The sequence below is a fragment of the Chelonoidis abingdonii genome, chromosome 13 (assembly GCF_003597395.2).
Source record: "Chelonoidis abingdonii isolate Lonesome George chromosome 13, CheloAbing_2.0, whole genome shotgun sequence".
Classification (NCBI taxonomy): domain Eukaryota; kingdom Metazoa; phylum Chordata; order Testudines; family Testudinidae; genus Chelonoidis; species Chelonoidis abingdonii.
Genome location: NC_133781.1, coordinates 3,073,378 through 3,099,500, shown reverse-complemented (window position 1 = coordinate 3,099,500; position 26,123 = coordinate 3,073,378). Strand labels below are relative to the sequence as shown.

The window sequence follows — 26,123 nt, the reverse complement described above, 5'->3', positions numbered from 1 at the left end:
TACTCCCCCAAACCATTCATGCGCGCGCGCACACACACACACACACACGCATACAACCATTCACAAACACACTGACATATTAATTTTGCACATGCATACACATGCATAGCCACAAATTCAGCACCAGCCACACGGACACTTGCACACTTATGAACACTGGCTCTATCCACAGTGCGAGTGGGGACATGTGCACACCCACTGACTCACACACATGCACGTGCACACACATGCTCCCTTCTGTGTTCCCAGGGATGCAGAGGGCCCCAGACCAGAGATGCTCTCACCTGCCACATCACACTGCACAGGCTGCGCTGATGGGCTGCAGGCCCCAAGGCAGCTCCCCCATCCGCCTGGGAGATGGGCTCCTTGGAGAGGCTAGGTGGGCCATAGGGGGATGGGATGGGGGTTGGGGACACACAGAGTCATGCCAGGGAGGGCCTAGTGCCCCTGCCAGGGAAGCCCAGCTCATCTGCCCACAGTGCCAGGGATATTGGGGATGCCCAGTCTCCAGGGATTTGGCCCCGTCACCTGCCCCACAGGGAGACATGGCCACAGAACCCCACCACCACTGGGATGAGGCCCCCAGACTCAGTGGAGCTGGACAGATCATAGAGAGAAGGGGGTGGCAGGCTGGACTAGAGCATGGGCCTGGGACCTGGGGGTCTGTTCCCCATTTGGCTGCTAGGTGACCTTTGGCCAGTCACTTCCCTGCCCCATGCCTCAGTTTCCCCTTAACTCTGCTGGCCTCCATTGTACAGAGCTCTGAGCTCACCGCGGGGAAGTGAGGCGAGAAGAGACCAGGAGTGCAGAGGGGCCTGGACAAGGGACAGACAGGGTGTCTGGGGCAGGGCTGGGGATGGACTCTGGAAGGGGAGGGTTTGCTTCAGTTGTTGGGGGGCTGTATTTATGGGGGGAGGGTCTGGCCAGCGACCCAGCCAATCACCCACTCTCCCCATACATATGCTTCCTGTTTCTCACCATCCCTTCCCCTGGCTTCAGGTCTCCCTGTCACACAATCCCCAGCCATTCCCCCTACCACAGTGCCCTGCTGTGTGCGCGTGCATGTGTGTGTGTGCGTGTGTGTTCCCCCTTCTCCACCTGTTTGCTGCAGGAGGCTACTGGGTTGGCCGTTCCCTCCAGGGCTGGGAGCAGAGTCCAGGAGAAATGTAAGCCTGAGTGCAGGACCAGGGGCTGCTGAAGTAGAGTGAGGACTCCTGCATTCTACCCTTGGCTCTGGTAGGGCAGTGGTGTCTAGTGGTTATAGCATGGGGGGTTGGACTCCTGGGTTCTATCGCCGGTGCTGGGAGGGCAGTGGGGTCTAGTGGATAGAGTGGGGGAAGCTGTGAGCAGGTCTCCTGGTTGCCCTGCGTTGACAGCCCTTTACTGCTAGCGTGACATATGGAGAGGGGGGTCTGAGAGTGGAGCCCGACTGGCCCCAGCTCAGCAGAGATGGGAGACCGGCCCCTCCCCACACTTCCCTCTGCCCTCCCCACGTGGCCAGACAATAACTCAGCTCATCCTGCATTCCTTAGCAGCTGCTGCCACATTGTGGCTCATGGACAGGGGCAGGTGGGCCTGGGCTGTGCTGAGCAATCTGGCTTTCTGCACGCACAGCCGCCCCCCGTTCCTGGGCGGGGAGCACACACATAGGCCTAGATTGATTTCTGTATGGGGGCAGCTCCAGCCAGGCCACCAGGGCCATGCGTGGGGGGGCAAATTGCCAGCTTGCCGGAGGTTGTAGGGCTGGGAGTCACTGCTGCGCTGTGGGGCCTGGCACCTCTACTGGTGTTTGTTCAGATCTCGCACAGGGAACTGGAGGGTGAGGGGAATTTAACCAGTGTAACGATGCTGGTTTTGGTGGGACTCAACAGAGTATCAATTCAGGACAAATTGCTTAAAGCAGGGCAGGTACAGACCAAGGCTGGGTTTCCTTTGCACACCAAGGCAAACCAAACCAGCCAAACAGAGAAGACTTCAGTTTTACCCCACTGGCTAACCATAAGTCACACAAGCAATTCCCTTAGAAACTCCAGTTTCCCAGTATCACCACCAGTGACACTCATTATGGGGATGAGTGGTTATGAAAACCAATACCTTAGTAAAAGGTTGTCCCGATCCCAAAGGACCAAGCCCCAGACCCAGGTCAATATAGAAATCAGATCTTACCCACAAATCACGCTGTTGCCAATCCTTTAAAATCTAAAGGTTTATTCATAAAAAGAAAGAAATATAGATGAGAGCTAGAATTGGTTCAATGGAATCAATTCCATACAGTAATGGCAAAGTTCCTGGTTCAGGCTTGTAGCAGTGATAGAATAAACTACAGGTTCAAATCAAGTCTCTTGAGAACATCCCCAGCTGGGATGGGTCAACAGTCCTTTGTTCAGAGCTTCAGTTTGTAGCAAAGTCCCTCCAGAAGTAAGAAGCAGGACTGAAGACAAGATGGAGGAGCTGCAGCAGCCTTTTATAGTCTCTTGCCATGTGGTCTCTGCTTTCTTTGCCCCAAAGACAAGGATTCCAGCACATGGCATGAAAAACTGTAGAGTTCTGTCCAGAGGCATGTCCCTGCATGCCTTGCAGAGTCACAAGGTGTATTTGCTTTCTCTCAGTGGGTCAGTTGTACAACTGATGGTCCTTAATGGGCCATCAAGCAGGCTAGGCGGAGCAGACACCAAATTGTCTGGGGTGTCACCCGGAAGCATAGTACAAGTTTGAAATACAGACAGTATCGAGCCAATACTTGTAACTTTAAATACAAAAATGATACCTGCACACAGACAGCATAATCATAACCAACAACCAGAACCTTGTCTTAGACACCTTATTTGACTCCCTTTATACAAGATTTGGTGTCACAACAGGACTTTGGTTGCAACAATGATCTATACAGTCCCAGTTCATATTAATATCGTCACAACAGGGCCATGCAGTGGGTGCAGGGCTGCCTCACTCCTGCATGTAGATTTCCTGTTGACTCAGAGTAGCCCCCCCTTTGGAGGCTGGGTGAACTGCTAGCCACACCCCGCAGGGAGAGGCAGGAGCAGCAGCTGGGTGCTGCAGGGAGGGGCCACTGCTTTCTGGGAGGGGAGACTGAGAGTAACGGGACAGGGGGGGCTGCCCTAGGGGCCATGACTCAAGCTGTTCAGGGGTGTACAAACCTTTAAATTGTGTCCCCACCCCCACTATCAATAGATACAATGTTGGACGGGCAATGCCTCTCCATTCCCACCCAACTCCATCTATAAATGCACTGGGTTTGCATGGATAGTTCTGTGTTCTGCACTGCCGTGTTTGCGCACAGGGAGCAGGTGTGCGGTTGGGCTTGGATTTTGCACAGACCATGCTGTGTCCACAATCATGGTAAATGCACACAAGCAGGCCTGGCTGCTGTCACAGGGCCACCCCCAGTGGGGCATCTGACTCCCACATCCCCTTTCACTGGAATAAAAGTTTGATCGGTAGCTTCCAGCCTCTGAACTGCCTCCTTCCCAAACCCAGCAGAGCAGGTCTGCTCTGGTCCTGCCTGGCCCCAGACTCTGCTTTCTTCCAAGGCCACGTGGGACTTGTCAAGGATCAAACCATGACAATTAGCCCCTGTCTTTCCTGGTCAGATAGGGGTTAAGGGCCCCCAGCCATTCCCAGGGGTTAGGAATCACTGCTGTTCATTTCATTCCCAAAAGTGAACCAGAAAGGAACTGAAATAAAGAAACCAAAGAAACTGAAGCAAAGACAGATGCTGTCCCTTTGCAAGGAAATTCCTGGTCAAAAACCCTTAACTCTGCCCCTTGGAAGACAAAGCAATTTAACACTCTTAATTTTGCCCCTTTGAATGCAAGGGAATTCCCAGCCAAACACCCTTAACTCTGCCCTGGCATGATCAGAAGTTCTGTAACACTGCCCTGTCTTTTTCCCAGTTTGGGTGTTACTGTGCACATTGTCCTGTCCCTCTCCCTGGCCTTTCTCTGCCCCGGAGGTAGTATGGTGAGCTGCGTCCCAGAGGTCCAGAGCAAGAAGAAGGGGAAGAGAGGTGCCCGGGAACAGCCAGTGAAGGTGAAGATGTGTGACATGCTCTCAGCATTGTAGAAGGCCAGGCTACCCCGCGTGCAGTCCAGATGCACCCGGACTATCCTGGGTGCTGGCTCCAGCTGCAGCGGGGTCTCAGGGCAGGTGAGAGCGCTCCACTCCCCCTCCTGGCATTGCAGGGCCCAGACCCCCACATCTGGGGACAGCCGGAATGCCCCTATGTGCTCCATGGAGCCCCAGGCTGCCCCGGTGGCCCAGTCTCCCCACCAGCCCACCTCCACGTCCCAGTAGTGTTGCCCCTCTGCAAAGCACTGGGAGGCCAGGACACAGGGGAGGGGGTCGAATCTCCGGTAGCTCTTGGGGACGTCTTGCCAGAGGATGCCACATGTCACACTCCTGCCATCTGCTGAGAGCACCAGGAAGGGGTTGGCAGTGCTCTGGTCCAGCGTCACCTCTGCTGCTGACAGGGACACTACAGGCAGATGGATACGGGCTCTAGGACAAGTCACAGCAGCACCTCCTCTCTGCTCAGCTCAAGTCTCTAGCTACGGGGCCTAATGGGTAGAGCACTAGGAGACCTGGGTTCTATTCCCAGCTCAGGCCTGCTGGTTGACCTGGGTCAGTCACTTCCCTTCTCTCCCCCTCGCTTTCCCCATCTGTAAAATGGAGCTAAGCATGATTTCGATCTTCTCTGACCCAAGTGGTCAACCTCTTTTGGGAGGACCTCTGAATGGGACACTAGTGGGCTTTTTCCATGGGAACAGTTTTTGGCTGGAAAAACTGGACAACAGGGGATGGATCACATGATGATTACCTGTTTGTTCATTCCCGCTGGGGCACCTGGCATTGGCCCTGTCTGAAGACAGGATACTGGGCTAGATGGACCTTTGGTCTGACCCAGTCTGGCCATTCTTATGTTCTAAAATTCTGCGCCTGCTTTCTGGGGACAGAGTGGATGCTTTGTTGAAAAACCAAATGCTCCAAAACCAAAATATTTGGCCAAAAAACCAGACAAGCTTCATCCAAATCCAGAACGCTTTGGTCCCAAAACCAGAGTTTGCCCAATATATTTTGGCCCAAGCCAGATCATTTTCATCTAAAATGCAGAATATTTTTGGTCAGAAGCCAAATAATTTTCATCCAAAAACCAAACTAGGGAGATTTTCGGCTGGAATGTTTCAGGTTTTGACATTTCGATGAAGAGTCGGAATTATCCACAGAAAACAGGAACAAAAATGAAAAAAAAAGAAAAAAATCTTTCTTGGACTTTTTCATGGGAACAGACCCCTCTTTTGCACCCAGCCCTCTGCCCAGGAAGGATCTCACTGGGGCCATCTACAGAGGTCACTGCATCTCCATGCTCTTGCTAGGGAAAGCTGACGGATATCGCAATGGTGTCCTGTGCTTTGTATTACCCAGCAGAGCTCCCGGGGTCAGGAGGGAGGGCTGGAAGCGGCACTTGTCCCCCGGTCTCCAGGCAGCCTGGGAGCACAGCCGAGTCACCGCAGGGCTGCCTGATCACGCATGGATGTCAGCCCACCAGCAACAACAGATTTTAGGCTGCTCAACCCATGTGCCCCCAGCTGTGATCTCTCCTGGGTCAGCCCTGCTCCCAGCCTTGCCCCCTGTCCTGCCCAGTCTGCTCCATTCTTGACCCTTGGCCCTGACGCAGCTCTGACTGTCAGCACTGTTTCTAGCCACTGACTCCAGCTCCAACCACAAGGCCTGACTGCTCATGCCCCAGTTCATAACACTCGTCCTCATGGTCCTAGCCTGGGAAAGATCCACTGTCTAAGCTCATCTGGGAATCTCAGATCCAGGCTTTCAGTGTGATGACTGTGGTCAAGCCTTTTAGGCACAGCTCCTCAAAGGTACTTAGGCGCCAAAGGGAGTTGGACAGTGTTCCGTTGAGCCCTACCTCTGGTCTGTGCTAGTCAATACATGGAAGACATTGAGGGAGCTCAGACACAGCAGGAGTCAAAATCACGTGAGTACCGGAGAGAAGTAGAAAACTTATTTTTTTTTACCTTTATCAAGAATTTGTCTCCATTCTGCAATGATAAAAAAGGAGGTCACAATTAGCTGGGGAAGCAGTGAGAGCAGATGAAAGAAATCCCATCTAAGTTGTTGGGTTTTTTAAACAAATCCCAGCCATTTTCTCCCCAATGAAAGTTTTCACTTTGTTCAAAATTCTCCTTTTTTTTTTTTAAATACAAAACCACAATTTTTTAAAGTACAGAAACAGTTTTGGTTTGCAAATATTTTCAGTTATTTGCTAAAAAAAACACTCGGAAAATTTCTATGAAAATTTTTTAAAAAAAATCTTTTGAAACTTTACTGAGGGAAATTCCTTCCCATTTGCTCAGCAGCCCTATATTGAATCCCAGCTCGCACACTCATTGGGCTGGAGTCTGATTCCAGCAACCGGAGAAAACGGAGCAAGCAGGCCAGACCCCCAGCTGGTGTCAATCAACCATAGCTCCATTTGGGTGAACATGATCACAGCAACTGGCAGCAGCTGTGGGTCTGGACTCATCCCACATTGGGAGTCATCGCCTGCAGATCTCTCTCCACCTCAGCTGACTCTGGCCCCAGACAGCATCTTTTGCTTTCCCCACTCCAGCCTCTGAAGCATCTCTGGTCCTTCACCCTCTTCCACGTCCCTCAGCCTCCTTCCTGGCTATGCAGGTGTCTGTGCAGTGCCCGGCGCGACAGGGCTCTGATCTCGGTCACTGTGTGTCTGTGCAGCACCCAGAACAATGGGGCCCTGATCTCAGTCACTGTGTGTCTGTGCAGCTCCCGGCACAATGGGGCCCTGATTTCGGTCACTGTGTGTCTGTGCAGCACCCAGCGCGACGTGGCCCCGATTTCGGTCACTGTGTGTCTGTGCAGCACCCAGCGCGACGTGGTCCCGATCTCGGCCACTGTGTGTCTGTGCAGCGCCCGGCGCGACGGGGCCCCAATCTCGGTCACTGTGTGTCTGTGCAGCGCCCGGCGCGACGGGGCCCCGATCTCGGTCACTGTGTGTCTGCTCAGCGCCCGGAGCGACGGGGCCCCGATCTCGGTCACCGTGTGTCTGTGCAGCGCCCGGCGCAATGGGGCCCTGATCTCAGGTGGGATCTCTCGGTTCTGCCCTGATAAACTATTATGCGATGGGCGCTGAGGCGATGTTACAGAGACATGAGTGATCGTGTGCCGGGAATACTCACCGTGCTCTTTGGTCGTCTCCTCTGGAAGAGAAAGGAAGAGGTGAGGCTGTGAGCAGGAGCGACACTCAAGGGGGATTTCCTGTGCTCTGTATGGCTCATTTCTACCGTCCCGCTACGGCTGTTTCTCCCTCACCTCCCCACTGAGCACACACGCCATTCCCATCCTGTTCCCGCCTCCTGGGACAGACCAAGGGGTGCGCGTGGCTCTGGGGAAATGCATGTGCGTCCTAGAGGGGGCAAGCCAGGGAGAATCCATTGGCCCAGCACCCCAGTGGGTGTCCATTTTCACCCTCTAGAAATTAATTTTTAGCCAGGTCTGTGCTCCCGGAAACCCTCCAGAAAGTGCCTCATTGCTGGAGGCCATACAGGTCGATCAAGCCTGAGAGAGAGATGCGGCTGGCCAGGCACAATCCAGGGACTGGCTCGCCCAATGGCCAGTTTCCCTGGGATCCGTGGTGCTGGGCAGGGCTTAGGCACAATCATTTGGGCTTCTCTCTCTCCTTCCTCTCAGCTTTTCCCCTAATTAAGCCAAAGAGGCAGCATGGGCCAATGGTTAGACCACTGAAAAGGCCTTTAGAAGTGCTGACTTTGGTTCCTGGATTTGCTGCTGAACTGCTCGGAGAGCTTGGGAAAGACACTGCCGCTCTCTCTGTCTCAGTTTCTCCTCCCACTCTTTGGTTATTTTGACTCTCTATTTTGCTCTTTAGGGGAGGGAGGCTGTCACCATGTGTCTGTGCAGTACCTGGCGCAATGGGGCCGTGATCTCAGTCATTGTGTGTCTGTGCAGTGCCTGGCATAATGGGGCCCTGATCTTGGTCACTGTGTGTCTGTGCAGCGCCTGGTACGATGGGGCCCTGATCTCAGTCACTGTGTCTGTGCACCGCCTGGTACGACAGGGCCCTGATCTCAGTCAATGTGTGTCTCTGCAGTGCCTGGCACAACGGGGCCCTGATCTCGGTCACTGTGTGTCTGTGCAGCGCCTGGTACGATGGTGTCCTGATCTCAGTCACTGTGTGTCTGTGCAGTGCCTGGTGCGACAGGGCCCTGATCTCAGTCACTGTGTGTGTCTGTGCCGCGCCTGGTAGGATGGGGCCCTGGCTTTGTTTGCACAGGAGTGACTAACTTCCACCTTCCAGGAAAGAAGTAGTTTTTATGGAATTTTCTGTTTGTAACCCACACGTTCCCCTAGGAAGAAGTATGGGCCTCTCAATGAAACACGTTCCCTACTGCACTGCCTGGAATGAGGTTGTTACCTTTGAGAACCTGGAGCTTTCGGAAGAGATAAACCACCAAGGGCACGAGGAAGAGAGATACTGGTAGAAAGACGAGAAAGGCCGTCATTTCCGGGGCATGCCTGGGGAAGAGCCCTAAGGGAGAACACACATTGCAGCTTCTCAGAGGAGCAGTGAGAGCGCTCCTCACCATTTTGCTGGGAAAGGTGACGTCAATGGAGGTACTGAGGGCTGAGAGTCAGATTCCGATCTCAGCTGCCCTGAACTAATCTGGAGTCACTCCCCAATGGCAATGGGGACAGGGCTGGATTCCGATCTCAGCTCCACCAGGGTTGATCCAGAGTCACCCCTGCCTGCAATGGGGACAGGGCTGGATTCCGATCTCAGGTCCACCAGGGTTGATCCGGAGTCACCCCTGCCTACAATGAGGCCACGCCACGTGGGTAAGCATCAGGGAGGAACCTGAGGTTTGCGGGCAGCTCACCTGTGATACGAATTGTTGTCTCTCTCTCTGGGCCAGAGAAGCCAGCTCTGATGGTGCAGGTCAGTGCTGGGTCTGAGTTCTCTAGCACCACCAAGGAGCTGGAGACGTTGAATAGGCCATCATCACCGCGCGGTTTCTGTTCAGACTCGGGGCTCAGGGTCTCCCCACGGCCATTCCTCCAGAGCACGCGGGGCTCCGGGTACCATCCCGCAGAGAGACACAAGACCCACACCCCTGAGTCCTTGTGCCCAGCCATGTGCAGGACAGGGTCTGAGCCAGAGCCTGGGGGATGGACAAGCAGTAGCAAAAAGTTAACACAGTAAGAATGACTAACACATCTGTGACAGCAGTGACCTCAAAGCACTTTACAAAGCCGTGGATATGCCCCACTGACATCAATGGAGCTGTGACTCATTGACCCCAGCTGGGGATCTAGCCCCATTGACTCTCATGGATCTACAGCCCATTGACCCCAGCTGGGGATCTGATAGCATTGACTCCAATGGATCTACAGCCCATTGATCCCAGCTGGGGTCTGGCCCCATTGACTCCAGTGGAGCTATGGCCCATTGACCTCAGCTGGGGATCTGGCCCCATTGACTCCAATGGAGCTATGATCCATTGACCTCAGCTGGGGATCTGGCCCCATTGACTCTATAGAGTTATGGCCCATTGATCCCGGCTGGGGATCTGGCCCCATTGACTCCAATGAAGCTATGGCCCATTGACCCCAGCTGGGGATCTGGCCCCATTGACTCTCATGGATCTACAGCCCATTTACCTCAGCTGAGATCTGACCGCATTGACTCCAATGGAGCTACAGTCCATTGATCCCAGCTGGGGTCTGGCCCCATTGACTCCAATGGAGCTACAGTCCATTGATCCCAGCTGGGGTCTGGCCCCATTGACTCCAATGGAACTACAGCCTATTGATCCCAGCTGGGGTCTGGCCCCATTGACTCCAGTGGAGCTACAGTACCGGCATGGGGTCTGTCCCCAACAGTTTTAACCCTTTGATTCCAGGAATGGCACTTCTAAAGGCTGCACTCTGGGGAGACATCCCAGGGAATTTTAGTGGGAGCAGGGCACCCAAATCTCCATTTCTTCCTCCTGCTGGAGCTCAGCATGACAGGTGAGTGGCTCTGACAGCATGTGGCTTGCCTCCACAGGAGCACCAGGTGTCGCAGTGCAATGGGGGATCGTGATGCGCCCTCAGACCCGTGCGCTGTCCTGCTGCATTTCACCCGCAGATTCAGGAGCAGAGGCGTGACAGGGCTCTGATCTCGGCCATCGCGTGTCTATGCAGCGCCCGGCGCGATGGGGCTCTGATCTCGGCCACCACATGTCTGCGCAGCGCCCGGGGTGATGGGGCTCTGATCTTGGCCACCGCGTGTCTGAGCAGCGCCCGGGGCGACGGGGCTCTGATCTCGGCCACCATGTGTCTGCGCAGCACCCGGGGTGACGGGGCTCTGATCTTGGCCACCGCGTGTCTGCGCAGCGCCCGGGGCGACTGGGCTCTGATCTCGGCCACCATGTGTCTGTGCAGCGCCCAGTGTGATGGGGCCCCAAACTTGGCCACTATGTGTCTGCACAGTGCCAGACACTATGGTATCTCTAGGTGCTACTGTAATGGTAATTACCTCCAATGACACTACATCAAAAAAATACTAGTTAGCCAATCAAGCATTCAAAGTCAGGAGCTGTCAGATTTCCAGAGGCTTGAACAACCTCAACTCTGCTCCCCTTGTGGGCTCGTATGATGCGCTGAAGAAGTGTAAAACCAGCATGTGAGTGTGTTATTACAGACTAAGCCCAGAATGAGGAGGTCTAGCTACAGCCATGATGTGAAATAGATTTAACTGGAGCTGTGGGTGCATGTTTGCAAGTGTGCATGCTCTTAAACCAGTTTAAACTTGGCTTTTAGCCACATAGCTCACACTCATCAATTTCCAGGCCTGAGGCCAACTGGGAGAACTAGTGGGAAGCCACCAGACAGCTGCCCACACTAGTGGTAGGGCCAGTTTAACTAGAGAGCTTTTAACCCATTCGTGTTGGCGAATTGTGGGGTGTAAACAAGCCCCAGTAGAGGGTGGCAGGTGTATCTCGGAGCACTGCCCCGCTAACCAACAAGGCATCTTTTCTAGCACCCAGCACCTTGTGAGGGTTCGATCCACCTATGGCTCGCTGGGCACTGGCCACCCGAGGTGGTTTGGGCCCTGTGTTACCCTTGGGATGTGGAACTGAGATGCAGCAGTTGTGAAATTGCACCGGAGGTGGGGGAGCACTGGTTTGGAACAGACTGGGTCACATCCTGACGGTGTCCCCTTGGCACACATGCCAGTCTCACCTGCGGCTGCCGTCCCAATGCCCAGGAGGAGGCAGAGGGCAACTGGTATGGCCTGAAAGCAGGGTCGGGTATTTTCCATACTGCGGGCCTCTGGCAGACGTCTCCTGGCACTGCCACAGAGCACTGGTCACCACACAGAGGGGGCATTGGGCTCCTCAGCCACGTAGGACCTGGGAAGGCACAACACCCGTGAGTCCCCAGTGGGTCAGTTCTTCAACCAAAAACTTACTCCTTTAAACAGCCAGGCCTCCTGCAAAATCAGCATCTTCTCCTAAGAAATTATTTTCACTTTCCACAGAAATCGTCAGCAACAAAACCTGCCAGGGAAGCCCCACCCCGAACGTTTATCTGGCTTTTCCACCCTACGTTTTGCTTTGAAATGGCAGCAATAAGCCCAACTTTTGGCTGCTTTTCAGACTTTTCCCCTCCCCAGTACAGAGAGGAGGAAGAAATGTCACAGTGAAAGTCACCCCGCCCCGCGCCCCATCCCTTAACTGAGCTGTTCCTCTGAGCTGGAGAAAGTGACATCCAGTAACATGGCGGTAAAAGTAATTCAGCAGCAGAGAAACTAGTTAATTAACTCATTACAAAGTGGGGAACTGTAGAAACCGCCCTTCCCTCCCTCGGCTGGTGAATAAGCCCCGGAGGCTGGAACTAGGGGGCTGCCGCCCGCCCTGGAGGAAGTGGTTTCCCGGGATTTACATTCCAGAGCCCCCCCGCCGCCGCCCGTGCACATTGTTCCAACGCCGCTGCAACTGATCCTTTCCTGGCGTTGTGCCCCAGAGCCCCTTGGCTTTCTGGGCAGGGCCTCCCCTTTCTTTGCCGGGAGAAGGGCTCCCCCAGTCCTACCGGCGGAAGGGTGCTGGGAAGCGGCGTGCCAGCTGTCCGGGTTGGCTCACAATCTCCCCTTCCTGGAGGCAGCTGGCCCAGGAAGTATGTCCGGGAGCTCAGAGCCACGGGTGGTTTCAAGGGCTCAGGAGCAGGCGCGATGTCCCGGGGTTTGTAAACACGGGAACCAGGCGGAGCATTTCGGAGGCGTGCCCAGCCTGGCCACTGCGTCCCGCCCCAGAGCAGCCAGACATCGCGTGGCTGGGGCTGCGCTGCTCTGCACAGCAGGGTTGCAGCCTGCGGACTCTGACCTTCCCGTTCCCTCCCTTAAATCCCCTTTTTGGATTTAAAAAAAAAGCTTGTGTTCATTGTGTAGAGCAGGGGTCGGCAACCTTTCAGCAGGGCCGCCCAGAGGATTCCGGGGGCCTGGGGCCTTCAGCGGCAGGTGGCTTTGGTGGACCTCCCCACACCGGAGCCATGGGACTGGCGAGCAGCAGAGTGCCCCCCCCGTGCGGCAAAATGTCTAGAGCCAGCCCTGTTCGGCGGCAAGGGGCCCTTCTGTTCCGAGACCCGCCGCCGAAGTGCCCTGAAGACCCGCGGCGGAGGCCTCTAGCCACCGAATTACCGCCGAAAACCAGGCTGCACTTCAGCGGTGGGTCCCGCTTCGGCGGTAATTTGCCGGCGGGGGGTTCTTCCATCCGGAGCAGAAGGACCCCCCCGCCGGCGAAGACCAGGAGCAGAAGAAGCTCTGGGGGCCGGCCCCGCAAGAGTTTTCCGGGCCCCCCGGAGCAAGTGAAGGACCTGGCTGCAAGAGCACCGAAAAACTCTCTTGGGGGCCCCTGCGGAGCCTGGGGCCTGGGACAAATTGCCCCTCTTGCCCCCCCCGGGCGGCCCTGCCTTTCAGAAGTGCTGTGCCAAGTGTTCATTTATTCACTCTAATTTAAGGTTTTGTGTGTCAGTAATACATTTTAACGTTTTAGAAGGTCTCTTCCTTAAAAAAAAAAAGACAAAAAAACCCCTAGACAAATTAGAGGACTGAGGCAAAAGAAACCTGATGAGGTTCAACAAGGACAAGTGCAGAGTCCTGCACTTAGGACGGAAGAATCCCATTCACTGCTTGCTACAGACTAGGGACCGAGTAGCTAGGCAGCAGTTCTGCAGAAAAGGACCTAGGGGTTACAGTGAACGAGAAACTGGATATGAGTCGACAGGGTGCCCTTGTTGCCAAGAAGGCTAACGGCATTTGGGGCTGTATAAGTAAGGGCATTGCCAGCAGATCGAGGGATGTGATCATTCCCCTCTAGTCGACATTGATGAGGCCTCATCTGGAGTACTGTGTCCAGTTTTGGGCCCCACACTACAAGAAGAATGTAGAAAAAATTGGAAAGAGTCCAGCAGAGGGCAACAAAATGATTATGGGGCTGGAGCACGTGACTTATGAGGAGAGGCTGAGGGAACTGGGATTGTTTAGTCTGCAGAAGAGAAGAATGATGGGGGATTTGATAGCTGCTTTCAAACTACCTGAAAGGGGGTTCAAAGAGAGGTGGATCTAGACTGTTCTTCAGTGGTACGCGAATGAACAGAACAAGGAGTAATGGTCTCAAGTTGAAGTGGGAGAGTTTTAGGTTGATTATTAGGGAACTTTTACCTCAGAGTGGTGAAGCCACTGAATGGGTACCTGGGAGGTGGTGGAATCGTCATCCTTTAGAGGTTTTTAAGTTTCAGGCTTTTGAAAACCCTGGCTGGGATGATTTAGCTGGGGTTGGTCCTGCTTTGAGCAGGGGGTTGGACTAGATGACCTCCTGAGGTCCCTTCCAACCCTGATATTCTATGATTCCCTGCCCCCCATAGCGGTGCCAAAACTGGGGTTCAAAACCAAGGGGCTGTTTTCTTAGCCCCCTCCCCCTGCTAGGATTATGATCATTAATAAGAACACCAAGCAGCTGGGGCACTGGGACAATGTGTATGGGGGGTGGGGTTGCTGAGAGCCACTGACCCAAGATGTGAACCCCGTGTATCATGCAGCACTTCTACCTTCACCTGGGCATTTCTTGCTGCTTTCTGCAGCACTTGGCAACTCGCCGTCTTGTTGTACAGAGATGAAGAAATAAGGGACGTCCCTTGTAATAAGGGACTGTTGGCAACCCTAGGTCAAACCCACAGGCTCAGCCAGTCTGGTACTGCCCCCCTTGCCACCCCACATTAGATCAGTGGGTCCAGCCAGCCGGTATCTCACCCCCCACCACCCCAGAACAGATTGGTGGGTCCAGCCAGCAGGTATCTCATCTCCCCTGCCACCTCAGAACAGATTGGTGGGTCCAGCCAGCCGGTATCTCACCCCCCACCACCCCAGAACAGATCGGTGGGTCCAGCCAGTAGGTATCTCATCCCCCCCGCCACCTCAGAACAGATTGGTGGGTCCAGCCAGCCGGTATCTCACCCCCCACCACCCCAGAACAGATCAGTGGGTCCAGCCAGCCGGTATCTCACCCCCTGCCACCCCAGAACAGATCGGTGGGTCCAACCAGCCGGTATCTCACCCCACCACCACCCCAGAACAGATCGGTGGGTCCAGCTAGCCGGTATCTCACACCCCTCTACCCCAGAACAGATCAGTGGGCCTAGACAGCCCAGTGTCCGATTTCCAACAGCACCAGCTGTGCAGTGGCAGGTGTAACAGCCCGGTGATGGGCAGGGCCAGTGCAAGGATGTTTCGCGCCCTAGGCGAAACTTCCACCTTGCGCCCTCCCCCATCCCCAAGCCCCTGCCCTAGGCACCTCCCCCCTGCGGCAGCTCCCCACCCTCCGCCCTGAGGCACCCCGCCACCCCAACTCACCCCTGCCCTGCCTCCTCCCTGAGCACATCATGGATACTTCACTTCTCCCACCTCCCAGGCTTGCAGCGCCTAAGCTGGTTGGTGCTGCAAGCCTGGGAGGCGGGAGAAGTGAAGCAGCGACAGGGTGCTCGGGGAGGAGGTGGAGCAGGGGAGAACTGCTTCACTTCTCCCACCTCCCAGGCTTCCAGCACCAATCAGCTTAGGTGCCGCAAGCCTGGGAGGCAGGGGAAGTGAAGCAGCCATGGCGTGCTCGGGGAGGAGGTGGGGCAGAGGTGAGCTGGGGCAGGGAGTTCCCCTGCGTGCAGCCCCCCCTTACTTGCTGCAGGCGGCCTTCCCCCCGCTCCCCTGCCCCAGCTCCCTCCACCTAAATGCCAGCGGTGACCAGGGCGGCCAAAGATCCGGCTGCCGCGGTCGCTTCCAAAGAAAATGCCGCCCCCCAAATCCTAGCACCCTAGGCAACTGCCTAGGTTGCCTAAATGTTTGCACCGGCCCTGGTGATGGGGCTCTAGCAAGATAAACCACACACATGCAAACATCCACTCCTCTCTTGGACCCCAGCCCAGCTAATTTCACAGTGACACACAGTGACAGGGAGTCCCACAGGCTGACCGTGCATGACACAGGGAAAAGTGAGAGCCAGCCACCCATTTCCTCAGGCAGCATTTTGAATGTCTCTCCCTTCCATTTCTGCCTACCTTTCTCCTGTCTGGGAGCAGCCGGTCTTGGGCATCACTCATTATCTTGGGGTCCTCTGGCAGGTCCAGGGAAAGGGGATTTCTGAGCACTCCCAAATCAGATGGGCAGATTGGAGGTATCAGGGTGGTGAATTTTCACACCCCTGGGGTGCATAAATGGCGACTAGATCTTGTACCAGGTCTTAGCCCTGGGGCAATTCCTCCCTTCACCAGGCCCCCAGTCAATATCCTCAAGGCAGGTGCACCTGCCTCTCCCACTGTCCTGCAAACCACCACCTTGCTCTCAGCCCCATTCCTTCTGGGCCACCCGTGGAGCAGAGCACAGGCAGCGCTGCCCCCTCGGTATTGGATCCCAAATGACCCAGTAGAATTTTAAGCCTTTGCTGCAGCAGCAGTTGTGGTATTAAAATTCAAAATGATCTGGACAAACTGGAGAAATGGTCTGAAGTAAAAAGGATGAAATTCAATAAGGACAAATGCAAAGTACTCCATTTAGGAAGGAAGAATCAGTTGCACACATACAAAATAGGAAATAACTGTGGAAGGAAGGAGTACTGCAGAAAGGGATCTGGGTCATAGTGGATCACAAGCTAAATATGAGTCAACAATGTAACACTGTTGCAAAAAAACCAAACATCACTATCAGGAGTATTGTAAGCAAGACACAAGAAGTAATTCTTCCGCTCTACTCCGTGCTGATTAGGGCTCAACTAGAGTATTGTGTCCAGTTCTGGGCGCCACATTTCAGGAAAGATGTGGACAAACTGGAGAAAGGCCAGAGAGGAGCAACAAAAATGATGAAAGGGCTAGAAAACATGACCTGTGAGGGAAGATTGAAAAAATTGGATTTGTTTAGTCTGGAGAAATGAAGACTGAGAGGGGACATGATGATAGTTTTCAAGTACATAAAAGGTTGTTACAAGGAGGAAGGAGAAAAATTGTTCTTAACTTCTGAGGATAGGACAAGAACCAATGGGCTTAAATTGCAGCAAAGGCGGTTTAGGTTGAACATTAGGAAAAACTTCCTAACTATCAGGGTGATTAAGCACTGGAATAAATTGCCTAGGGAGGTTGTGGAATCTCCATCACTGGGGATTTTTAAGAGCAGGTTGGACAAGCACCTGTCAGGAATGGTCTAGATAATACTTAGTCCTGCAATGAATGCAGAGGATGACCTCTCTAGGTCCTTTCCAGTTCTATGATTCTATGATTTTATGACCCCAGCTGGGGATCTGGCCCCATAACTCCAATGGGGCTATAGACCATTGACATGGGCTGAAGCCCCATTGACTACAGCTACTTTGGAATACAAGTCCCACTGCATGGCTGAAGCTGGCCTGGGTCAGCTGAGTCAGGCTCATGGGACTTGTCTTTGGAGGTTAAAAGTTGCTGTGTAGATATTCATGCTTGGATCAGAGTCCTGGCTCTGGGATCCTCCCCCCTTGCACAGTCCCAGGGGCCAGGTTCCAGCCCTAGCCTAAACATCTACACAGCAATTTTTAGCTCCGCAACTTGAGCCCCACAAATGTGAGGCAGATGCTCCGGGCCAGCCATGGGTCTTTTATTCCAGTGTAGATGTCCCTCGGTGACTGGGCTAATACAACCCAGATAATAAACACTGAACCATGACAGGGAATGTTTCAACCCACCCCTTCCCCCACCCAAAAAGGTGTCATCATTGATGTTTTCCATGGGGAATTTTGGAACGAGGCACTTTTCCTGTTGTGCTGAGTGGTGGTTTTCATTTGGGTTTGTAAAATATTTTAGACTTTGGTGGTGTTTCTCCCCAGGTTTCCCCCCTTCTCTTGCCACTGAATGGAAGATCCCAAATGACTCACTTAAACCTTTCTTTGATTATCTTTCCTCTGTCTTTTTGAGGACAGCACCTCTAGGGTATGGCTACACTACCTGCCAGACTGTTGGGTAGTGATTGATCCATCCCCAAACACACTCCCTGTCGACTCTGGAACTCCACCAGGGTGAGAGGTGGAAGCGGAGTCGACGGGGGAGCTGCGGCTGTCAATCCCGCGCAGCTAGGACGCGAAGTAAGTTGATCTAAGATACGTCGACTTCAGCTATCCTTTTCTCATGTGATTGATCCTCCCACCATTGTAGACCAGACCCAAGTGTCACACAGGGCTGGATTAACCTTTTGTGGACCTGGCACCAAACATGGTTTCTGTAAAGGGAAATCGTGTCTTACTAATCTATAAGAGTTCTTTGAAGGGGTCAATAAACATGTGGACAAGGGGGATCCAGTGGACATAGTGTACTTAGTTTTCCAGAAAGCCTTTGACAAGGTCCCTCTCCAAAGGCTGTTAACGTAAATTAAGCTGTCATGGGATAAAAGGGAAGGTCCTTTCATGGACTGAGAACTGGCTAAAAGACAGGGAACAAAGGGTAGGAATTAATGGTAAATTCTCAGAATGGAGAGGGGTAACTAGTAGTGTTCCCCAAGGGTCAGTCCTAGGATCCACTATTCAATTTTTAAATGATCTGGAGAAAGTGGGAAACAGTGGTGGCAAAGTTTGTAGATGATACTAAACTCTCAAGATAGTTAAGACCAAAGCAGATTGTGAAGACTTCAGAAAGATTTCCAAAACTAAGTGGTGGGGCAACAAATGGATATGAAATTTAATGTGGATATGTAAGTAATGCATCTGGAAAAAATAACCCAACTATACATTCAATATGATGGGGGCTAATTTAGCTACAACGAGTCAGGAAAGATCTTGGCGTCATCGTGGACAGTTCTTCTCAGAAGATGTCCACGCAGTGTGCAGAGGCGGTCAAAAAAGCAAAAGATGTAGGATATATTAAAAAGGGATAGAGAATTAAGACTGAGATATATTATTGCTCTTATATAATGATGGTATGCCACATCTTCGAATACTGTGTACAGATGTGGTCTCCTCATCTCAAAAAAATATTCTAGCACTAGAAAAGGTTCAAAAGGGAACTAATGATTGGGGCTTGGAGAGGGTCCCTATGAGGAAGATTACAGAGGCTAGGACTCTTCAGCTTGGAAGAGGAGACTTAGCGGGGATATGATAGAGGTATATAAAATCATGAGTGATGTGAGAAAGTGATAAGGAAAAGTTTATTTACTTATTCCCCTAATCAAGAACTAGGGGTCACCAAATTAAATTAATAGTAGCAGGTTTAAAACAATAAAAGGAGTTCTTCTTCACACAGCGCACAGTCAACTTGTGGAACTCCTTACCTGAGAGGTTGTGAAGGCTGGGGACTTATACAATGTTTAAATGGGAACTGGTAAATTCATGGTGACTTAAATCCATAATGGCTATTAGCCAGGAAGGGTTAATGGGGTCCCTAGCCTCTGTTCATAGAGGATGGGATGGATGCAGGAGAGAGATCACTTGATCATTGCCTGTTAGCTTCACTCTCTCTGGGGCACCTGGTATTGGCCATGTCGGTAGACAGATACTGGGCTAGATGGACCTTTGGTCTGACCCGGTATGGCCGTATTTATGTTTTATGGCTCCCCATGGATGCAATGGAGCGTGGTGTATTGTGTGGGGGATGTTGTCATGGAGTCCCTGGTTGATGCTCTTGGACTGCTCCCACAAGCCATCGGACTTTGGGGAGCCTCCTTCCTGGTGGAGGAACTTTTTCGGAGGCAGGCTCACACGTCTTCACCTCCTGGGTCTCTCCTTGGAGCATTCAGCATCCTCTGCCCTCCATGCGCTTCCCCCAGCGAGCCGCCCAGCGGGGTCCTGGGAAGCCACAAGGTCCTGCCCCCACTTTGCATCAGATCGTGGACTCTCGAGCCAGCCAGTAAAACAGAGTTTATCCGATGACAGGAACACAGTCTAAAACAGAGCTTGTAGGTACCGCGAGCCGGACCCCTTGGCTGGGTCCTTCTGGTGGGCAGTAAGCCAGACCCCCACGTCTGCACTTGGCTCGTCGTCCCAGCCAGCTCCAGACTGACAACCCCCTCCAGGCCCTTCCTCTCTGGCTTTGTCTCTTTCCCAGGCAGGAGGTCCCTGACCTCTTTGTTCTCCACACCTTTAGCATCCCCTTGGGGGGGGGGGCTTGGCCATTAGTTGCTAGGCGACAGAGGGTCGGCCAGGAGCTGAGGCCCACCAGTATTCAGAGGAACTTAAGAACAGCGACCCTTCGTCACGGTGTTGGTGGCTTCCTGGGAGCAAGGGCAGGCCAGGGCCATGGCATGGGGGGGACGGCCCGCTCTGCCAGCCAGTGCAAGGGCAACTATTTACAAACCAGCAGTTGCCCAGACGCACAATTGGCACCCAGCCCTGTGCTGCAGCATGCCCCTTCCCTCAGGGCAGGCCCATGCTGTGCCCACGCCCACACTGGCCTGCCAGCCCTGTGCTGCCAGCGTGCCCCTTCCCCTCAGGGGTGGACCCATGCCATTGTCACACGCCCTTGTCAACATCGAAACATCCCCGATTCCCTATGCATAACCCTGGACCCTATACCAGCGCCTCCCTAGACCTGCCACGCAGCCCCTGCACACCACTACCTCTGCCAAGCGCTCCCTGCCACATCCCAGCACCCACATGGAACCCCACTCCCTTTGTGCATTACACAGAGACTTCCCAGCCCCCTCCCTCAACTTGTGGAACTCCTTACCTGAGGAGGTTGTGATAGGCTGACTATACGACTGTTGTAAAGGAACTGGATATTCATGGTGACTAATCCATAAATGGTATTAGCCAGGATGGGTAAAAATGGGTCCTAGCCTCTGTTCATCAGAGGATTGGAGATGGATGGCAGGAGAGAGATCACCCCTCCCTCCAGGCCTCCAGAGACTCACTCCTCCACACCCTACCTCCTGACTGCACTCACCAGGCCTCTGGGAGATGATCGTGTCTGCAGACTGAGTGCCCATGCAACTAGGGCTGGTCCTGGGGCAGGGATCGCTCCAGCCCCTTGGAGTGGTGCAATCACCAGGCCAGGGCCTGCCCCGGGCGGGCTCCTGCAGGACCCACTTGCCTGGATGGGCTGAGCCAAGCCCCACACTGCCCCCGCCCCCAACTGCCAAACTGGCCAGGCTTCTGCACCAATCCCAGGCGGCTCAGCTCCAGGGAGACGGCAGAACCCTCAGGTGTGGGCAAGCGAGATGCCGAACCGGAGGTGCACTGGGGTTCTGGCCAGGGGCAGAGAGAGCGGCAGATGGGGGCTAGGAGTGGAGAGGAGGCTTGGTGGCAGGCCGAGAGAGCAAGTGATGGGCAGGGGGGCTCGCGGCTTGGTGGGGTCTCAGGCCACAGTGTGAGCAGAGCAGGCTGTGGGCCCTTCTGAGCATGGGCCCAGTCATGGCATCCACCCGCGACCACTGGTGCCACTGTAACCCGGTACTGGTGTCACTGGTCTGGCCTGTGTTAGGGGCTCAGGCGCTGCATGCTACAAACACAACCATAAATAATAATCACGTACGTACAGGGGGCAGGGGTGTTCTTTATCTTTGTCCTTCAGTCACACTTCTCCAGCTTTGGAAAAGACAGAGCAGCAAAAAGAGAATGGGTCTGACCACTGCAGTTCTGGTTACCGGATCCTGTTACCTAAGCACCTGGCCAGTGTTCTCTCTAATTTTTCCCAGCCATGTGCGGAATGAATTTTTGTTATGTGCACCAATATGGAGGTGATTTGTCACTCACTTCATATTGGTGTACATAGCAAAATCAATGGGCAGGGGTAGGGCCAGGGGTTTGGAGTATGGTAGGGGACTTGGTTGGGACAGAAGTTGGGTACAGGGGATTTGGGCTCTGGCTTGAGGGTGCGGGCTCTGGGGTGGGTTGAGGAGTTTGGGTGCAGGAGGGTGTCCGGTCTGGCTGAGGGGTTCGGCGGACAGGAGGGGGTGCAGGCTCTGGCTGGGGGTGTGGGCTCTGGGTGGGGCTGGGGATGAGGGGTATGGGGTGCAGGAGGTACTCTGGGCTGGACTGAGGGTTCAGGGCAGGAAGGGGTGCCGGCTCTGGTGTGGGGCGCAGACTTTGGGGTGGGCTGGGGATGAGGGGTTTGGGGTTTCAGAAGGGTGCTCTAGGCTGGATCGAGGAGTTTGGAGGGCGGGAGGGGGAATCAGGACTGGGACAGAGAGTTGGGTTAGGGGATGTGGGCTCTGGGGTGGGGCTGGGGATCAGAAGTTTGGGGTGAAGGAGGGTGCTCTGGGCTGGGATCAAGGGGTTTGGAGCACAGAAGGGGGATCAGGGCTGAGGCAGGGGGTTGTGGCCACGAGGAGAGGCTCAGGGGTACAATACGGGTGGCACTTCCTCAGTGGCTCCTGGAAGCACCAGCATGTCCCTTCTCTGCTTCTGACACAGGGCATAGCTAGGCAGCTCTTGCACGCTGCCCTGTCCCTGTGGTTCCCAGCAATGGGAGCTGTTGTGGACAGCATTTGGGTGCCTCTATGCCTAGAGCTAGAGAGGAGTCATGCCACTGCTTCCGGGAGCCACACGGAGCGGCCAGACCCTGCTCCCCAGTGGATCACCGGAGTGGGGCAGCCCTACCTGCACCAGTGGGGTCGGGCTGGAATAGAAGCTGGTGGAACTGGATCTGGCCTGCAGCCTGTGTTTGCCCACCCCTGTCGTGAGACTTGTCCGCTTCAGGGATTCATGCACCTCAGCCAGGATTTGCAGTGACATTCAAATGCATTGTCAAACACGTAGGGTTTATTAGTCAGCTGGACAAAGCTAGGAAGTTCTTAGGTTGCACAGGAACTGAACATTAAAGTACAGACCTTTCTGGTCAGTCCAGAGCCCAGCCAAGCTGTAGTGACCCCTGGACAAGCTCCATCTGTCTCCCCTCTGACCTCTTGGTCAGACTTCAGGTGAGCAGCCAAATCTTATACCGCTCCTCTGACTCTCCAGTCCTCTGTGTTCTCAGCGAGCGGTGTTGCTCTGCTCCCTTTGGAGACGAAATCCATCTCCCTCTGGGTCCTTGGTGGTAGTGTGCCAAGGTCCTGGTGACTGATTTGCCATGGTATTTCCCAGTTGCTCCACTGATATGGGGATTGAGGCCCAGATAGCTGGCGACCCACACCTATGTCTCTTGAGCTGTTGAGAGCAAGCACTTTTCCCCCCATTGGTAACAAAGCAGCACGTAGGGGAAACTGAGGACATATAGTGTCTATAAAATATCACGACGATTTCCACTTTGTCAGAGGTGGATGTTTACCTGTTGCGTGTGATGGAATTTATTTTTCTTTTTTGAAGAACAGGTTTATTCCCATTCACATAGTGTGAAAAGCCTTCCAGCCGGGGTCTCACTAATAAACATGGCCACAGCCCATACCGCGCAACATGCGTTCTCTTTCCCTCCCCTCCATTGTGGTGGCTGGTGTGTTGCGTCGGAGTTTGCATGTGCAGCGATTTTGGCTGGAAAAGGCTCGGGACACAGTCTAAGGAGGTCCCTTCGGCCAGGACAGAGAACGGGTAGCTTTCCAGTAAAGAGGCAGTGAAGGTGTGGAGGGGGGCCATGGTGTCACATCGTAGAAGCACACCCCTCCTTCATAGTCCAGATACATCTTGATCTTGCTAGGCTCTGCGGACTGGTCCAGCGCTCCATTCTGCAGTGACTTCCCGTACTGGCCCTGGAGAACTGGATGGCCCATGTGCCTTGCTTGGGGCTGAAATTGAACCATCCCTTCCTGCTGGCAGACTCCCTGGTGACGCCCAGAGCCCAGCCCCCTGTGGCAGGCACTTCACGTCCCAGTTTGCATCCCTGACTCGTAGCCTCGGAGCCCAGCACGCAGGAGTACACGTCGAATCTCCCCAGGCATCAGCAGTGTTGTCTCGGACCTGTGTTCTTAGGTCTTCTCTCCTGCAGACAGCTCAACTGGGGTGAGCTGTTTCGGTCCGGGTCGTCGCTAGAGACAGCAGATGGGGGGGGGGGTGGGACAGTTTCGGAGGCAGTTTGTCATTTCGCTTAATTGGTCAGCTGGAGAAATGAGACGTTTTAAAGAACTCAGCAAGTGGCTGGGAGCAATCTGCTAGGAGCTTGGTTGGACCTGCTTAAACAGACTCTCCATGTCCCCTCTCAGAGTGGACACGAACCCAGGAGTCCTGACTCCCAGACGCACTTCCCCATAACCCACTAGACCCTCTCCCCTCCCCGGACTGTTAGAACCCGGGTTCCTGACTTCCGCTGCCACCGATAACCACTAGATTCCTCCCCATCCCATGGCCAATGTTAGAACCCGGTGTCTGACTCCCAGTTGCCCACTGATAACAACAGACCCACTTCCCTCCAGAGCTGGGGATAAGCCAGGAGTCCTGACTCCCAGCCCCACTTTTCCTTAACTATAGAACTCCTCTCCTCTCTCAGCCAATCTTTAAACCCAGAAGTCCTGACTCCCAGTTGCCCACTCATATCCCGCTGACCTAACTCCCGTTTTGGATTTACGGCTTTGCGAAATGCTTCTTTCCAACCTGAAATGAGAGAGAACAACGGGGAGGTCTTAGTCCAGGGCAGTCAGCTGCCCAGCTAAGTTACTATAGCTTAGGATCAAATTCATATTCACTAGGTCTGCCGTGCTTTCCTCTGTGAAACAAAGAGACAGCACGGTGCTGGGGCCTGGGTTTCACACCGCTCCATTTTCTCGCTCTGGCCAGCATTAAACTCACACCGCTGGGAGACGATCTCTTCTTTTGGAAGTTCTTCTTCACACAGCGCACAGTCAACTTGTGGAACTCCTTACCTGAGGAGGTTGTGAAGGCTGGGACTATAACAATGTTTAAAAGGGAACTGGATAAATTCATGGTGGCTAAGTCCATAAATGGCTATTAGCCAGGATGGGTAAAAATGGGGTCCCTAGCCTCTGTTCATCAGAGGATGGAGATGGATGGCAGGAGAGAGATCACCCCCTCCCTCCAGGCCCTCCAGAGACTCACTCCTCCACACCCTACCTCCTGACTGCACTCACCAGGCCTCTGGGAGATGATCGTGTCTGCCAGACTGAGCTGCCCATGCAACTAGGGCTGGTCCTGGGGCAGGGAATCGCTCCAGCCCCTTGGGAGTGGTGCAATCAGCCAGGCCAGGGCCTGCCCCGGGCGGGCTCCTGCAGGACCCACTTGCCTGGATGGGCTGAGCCAAGCCCCCACACTGCCCCCCGCCCCCCAACTGGCCAAAACTGGCCAGGCTTCTGCACCAATCCCAGGCGGCTCAGCTCCAGGGAGACAGGCAGAACCCCTCAGGTGGTGGGAAGCAGAGACTGCCCAGAACCGGAGGTGCACTGGGGTCTGGCCAGGGGGCAGAGAGAAGCCGGCAGATGGGGCCTAGGAGTGGAGAGGAGGCCTTGGCTGGCAGGCCGAGAGGAGCAAGTGATGGGCAGGGGGGACTCAGCGGCTTGGTGGGGTCTCAGGGCACAGTGTGAGCAGAGCAGGCTGGGGGCCCTTCTGAGCATGGGCCCAGCTCCATGGCACCACCAGCCGCACCACTGGTGCCACTGTAAACCCGGTACTGGTGTCACTGGGTCTGGCCTGTGTTAGGGGCTCCCAGGCGCTGCCATGCTACAAACACAACCATAAATAATAATCACGTAACAGCTAGGGGGCAGGGGTGTTCTTTATCTTTGTCCATTCAGTACCACACTTCTCCAGCTTTGGAAAAGACAGAGCAGCAAAAAGAAGAGAGAAATTGGGTGCTGACCCACTGCAGTCTGGTTACCGGATCCTGTTACCTAAGCACCTGGCCAGTGTTCTCTCTAATTTTTCCCAGCCATGTGCGGAATGAATTTTGTTATGTGCACCAATATGGAGGTGATGTGTCACACATCACCTTCATATTGGTGTACATAGCAAAATCAATGAGGCAGGGGTAGGGCCAAGGGGTTTGGAGTATGGTAGGGGACTTAGGGTTGGGACAGAGTTGGGTACAGGGGATGTGGGCTCTGGCTGAGGGTGCGGGCTCTGGGGTGGGGTTGAGGAGTTTGGGGTGCAGGAGGGTGCTCCGGTCTGGCACTGAGGGGTTCGGCGGACAGGAGGGGGTGCAGGCTCTGGCTGGGGGTGTGGGCTCTGGAGTGGGGCTGGGGATGAGGGGTATGGGGTGCAGGAGGGTACTCTGGGCTGGGACTGAGGGGTTCAGAGGGCAGGAAGGGGTGCAGGCTCTGGGTGGGGGTGCAGACTTTGGGGTGTTGCTGGGGATGAGGGGTTTGGGGTTCAGAAGGGTGCTCTAGGCTGGGATCGAGGAGTTTGGAGGGCGGGAGGGGGATCAGGACTGGGACAGAGAGTTGGGTACAGGGGATGTGGGCTCTGGGGTGGGGCTGGGGATCAGAAGTTTGGGGTGAAGGAGGGTGCTCTGGGCTGGGATCAAGGGGTTTGGAGCACAGAAGGGGGATCAGGGCTGAGGCAGGGGGTTGTGGCACGAGGAGAGGCTCAGGGGTACAATACGGGTGGCACTTACCTCAAGTGGCTCCTGGAAGCACCAGCATGTCCCTTCTCTGGCTCTGACACAGAGGCATAGCTAGGCAGCTCTGCACGCTGCCCTGTCCC

The 26,123-nt window shown here is 54.4% G+C and overlaps 1 protein-coding gene across 1 annotated transcript; it reads right to left on the bottom strand.

Moving 5' to 3' along the window:
* Positions 1-2,191: 2,191 nt before the first annotated feature.
* On the bottom strand, positions 2,192-12,303 carry LOC116824958 (butyrophilin subfamily 1 member A1-like). Its single transcript, XM_032780634.2, has 7 exons — positions 12,145-12,303; positions 11,296-11,465; positions 8,949-9,230; positions 8,486-8,599; positions 7,233-7,253; positions 6,051-6,074; positions 2,192-4,495 (listed from the first exon to the last, which is right to left on the bottom strand). The coding sequence occupies exons 2-7, from the start codon at positions 11,372-11,374 to the stop codon at positions 3,858-3,860; spliced, it is 1,158 nt and encodes a 385-aa protein (XP_032636525.1). The 5' UTR covers positions 11,375-11,465; positions 12,145-12,303; the 3' UTR covers positions 2,192-3,857.
* Between the last annotated feature and the right edge of the window lie 13,820 nt (positions 12,304-26,123).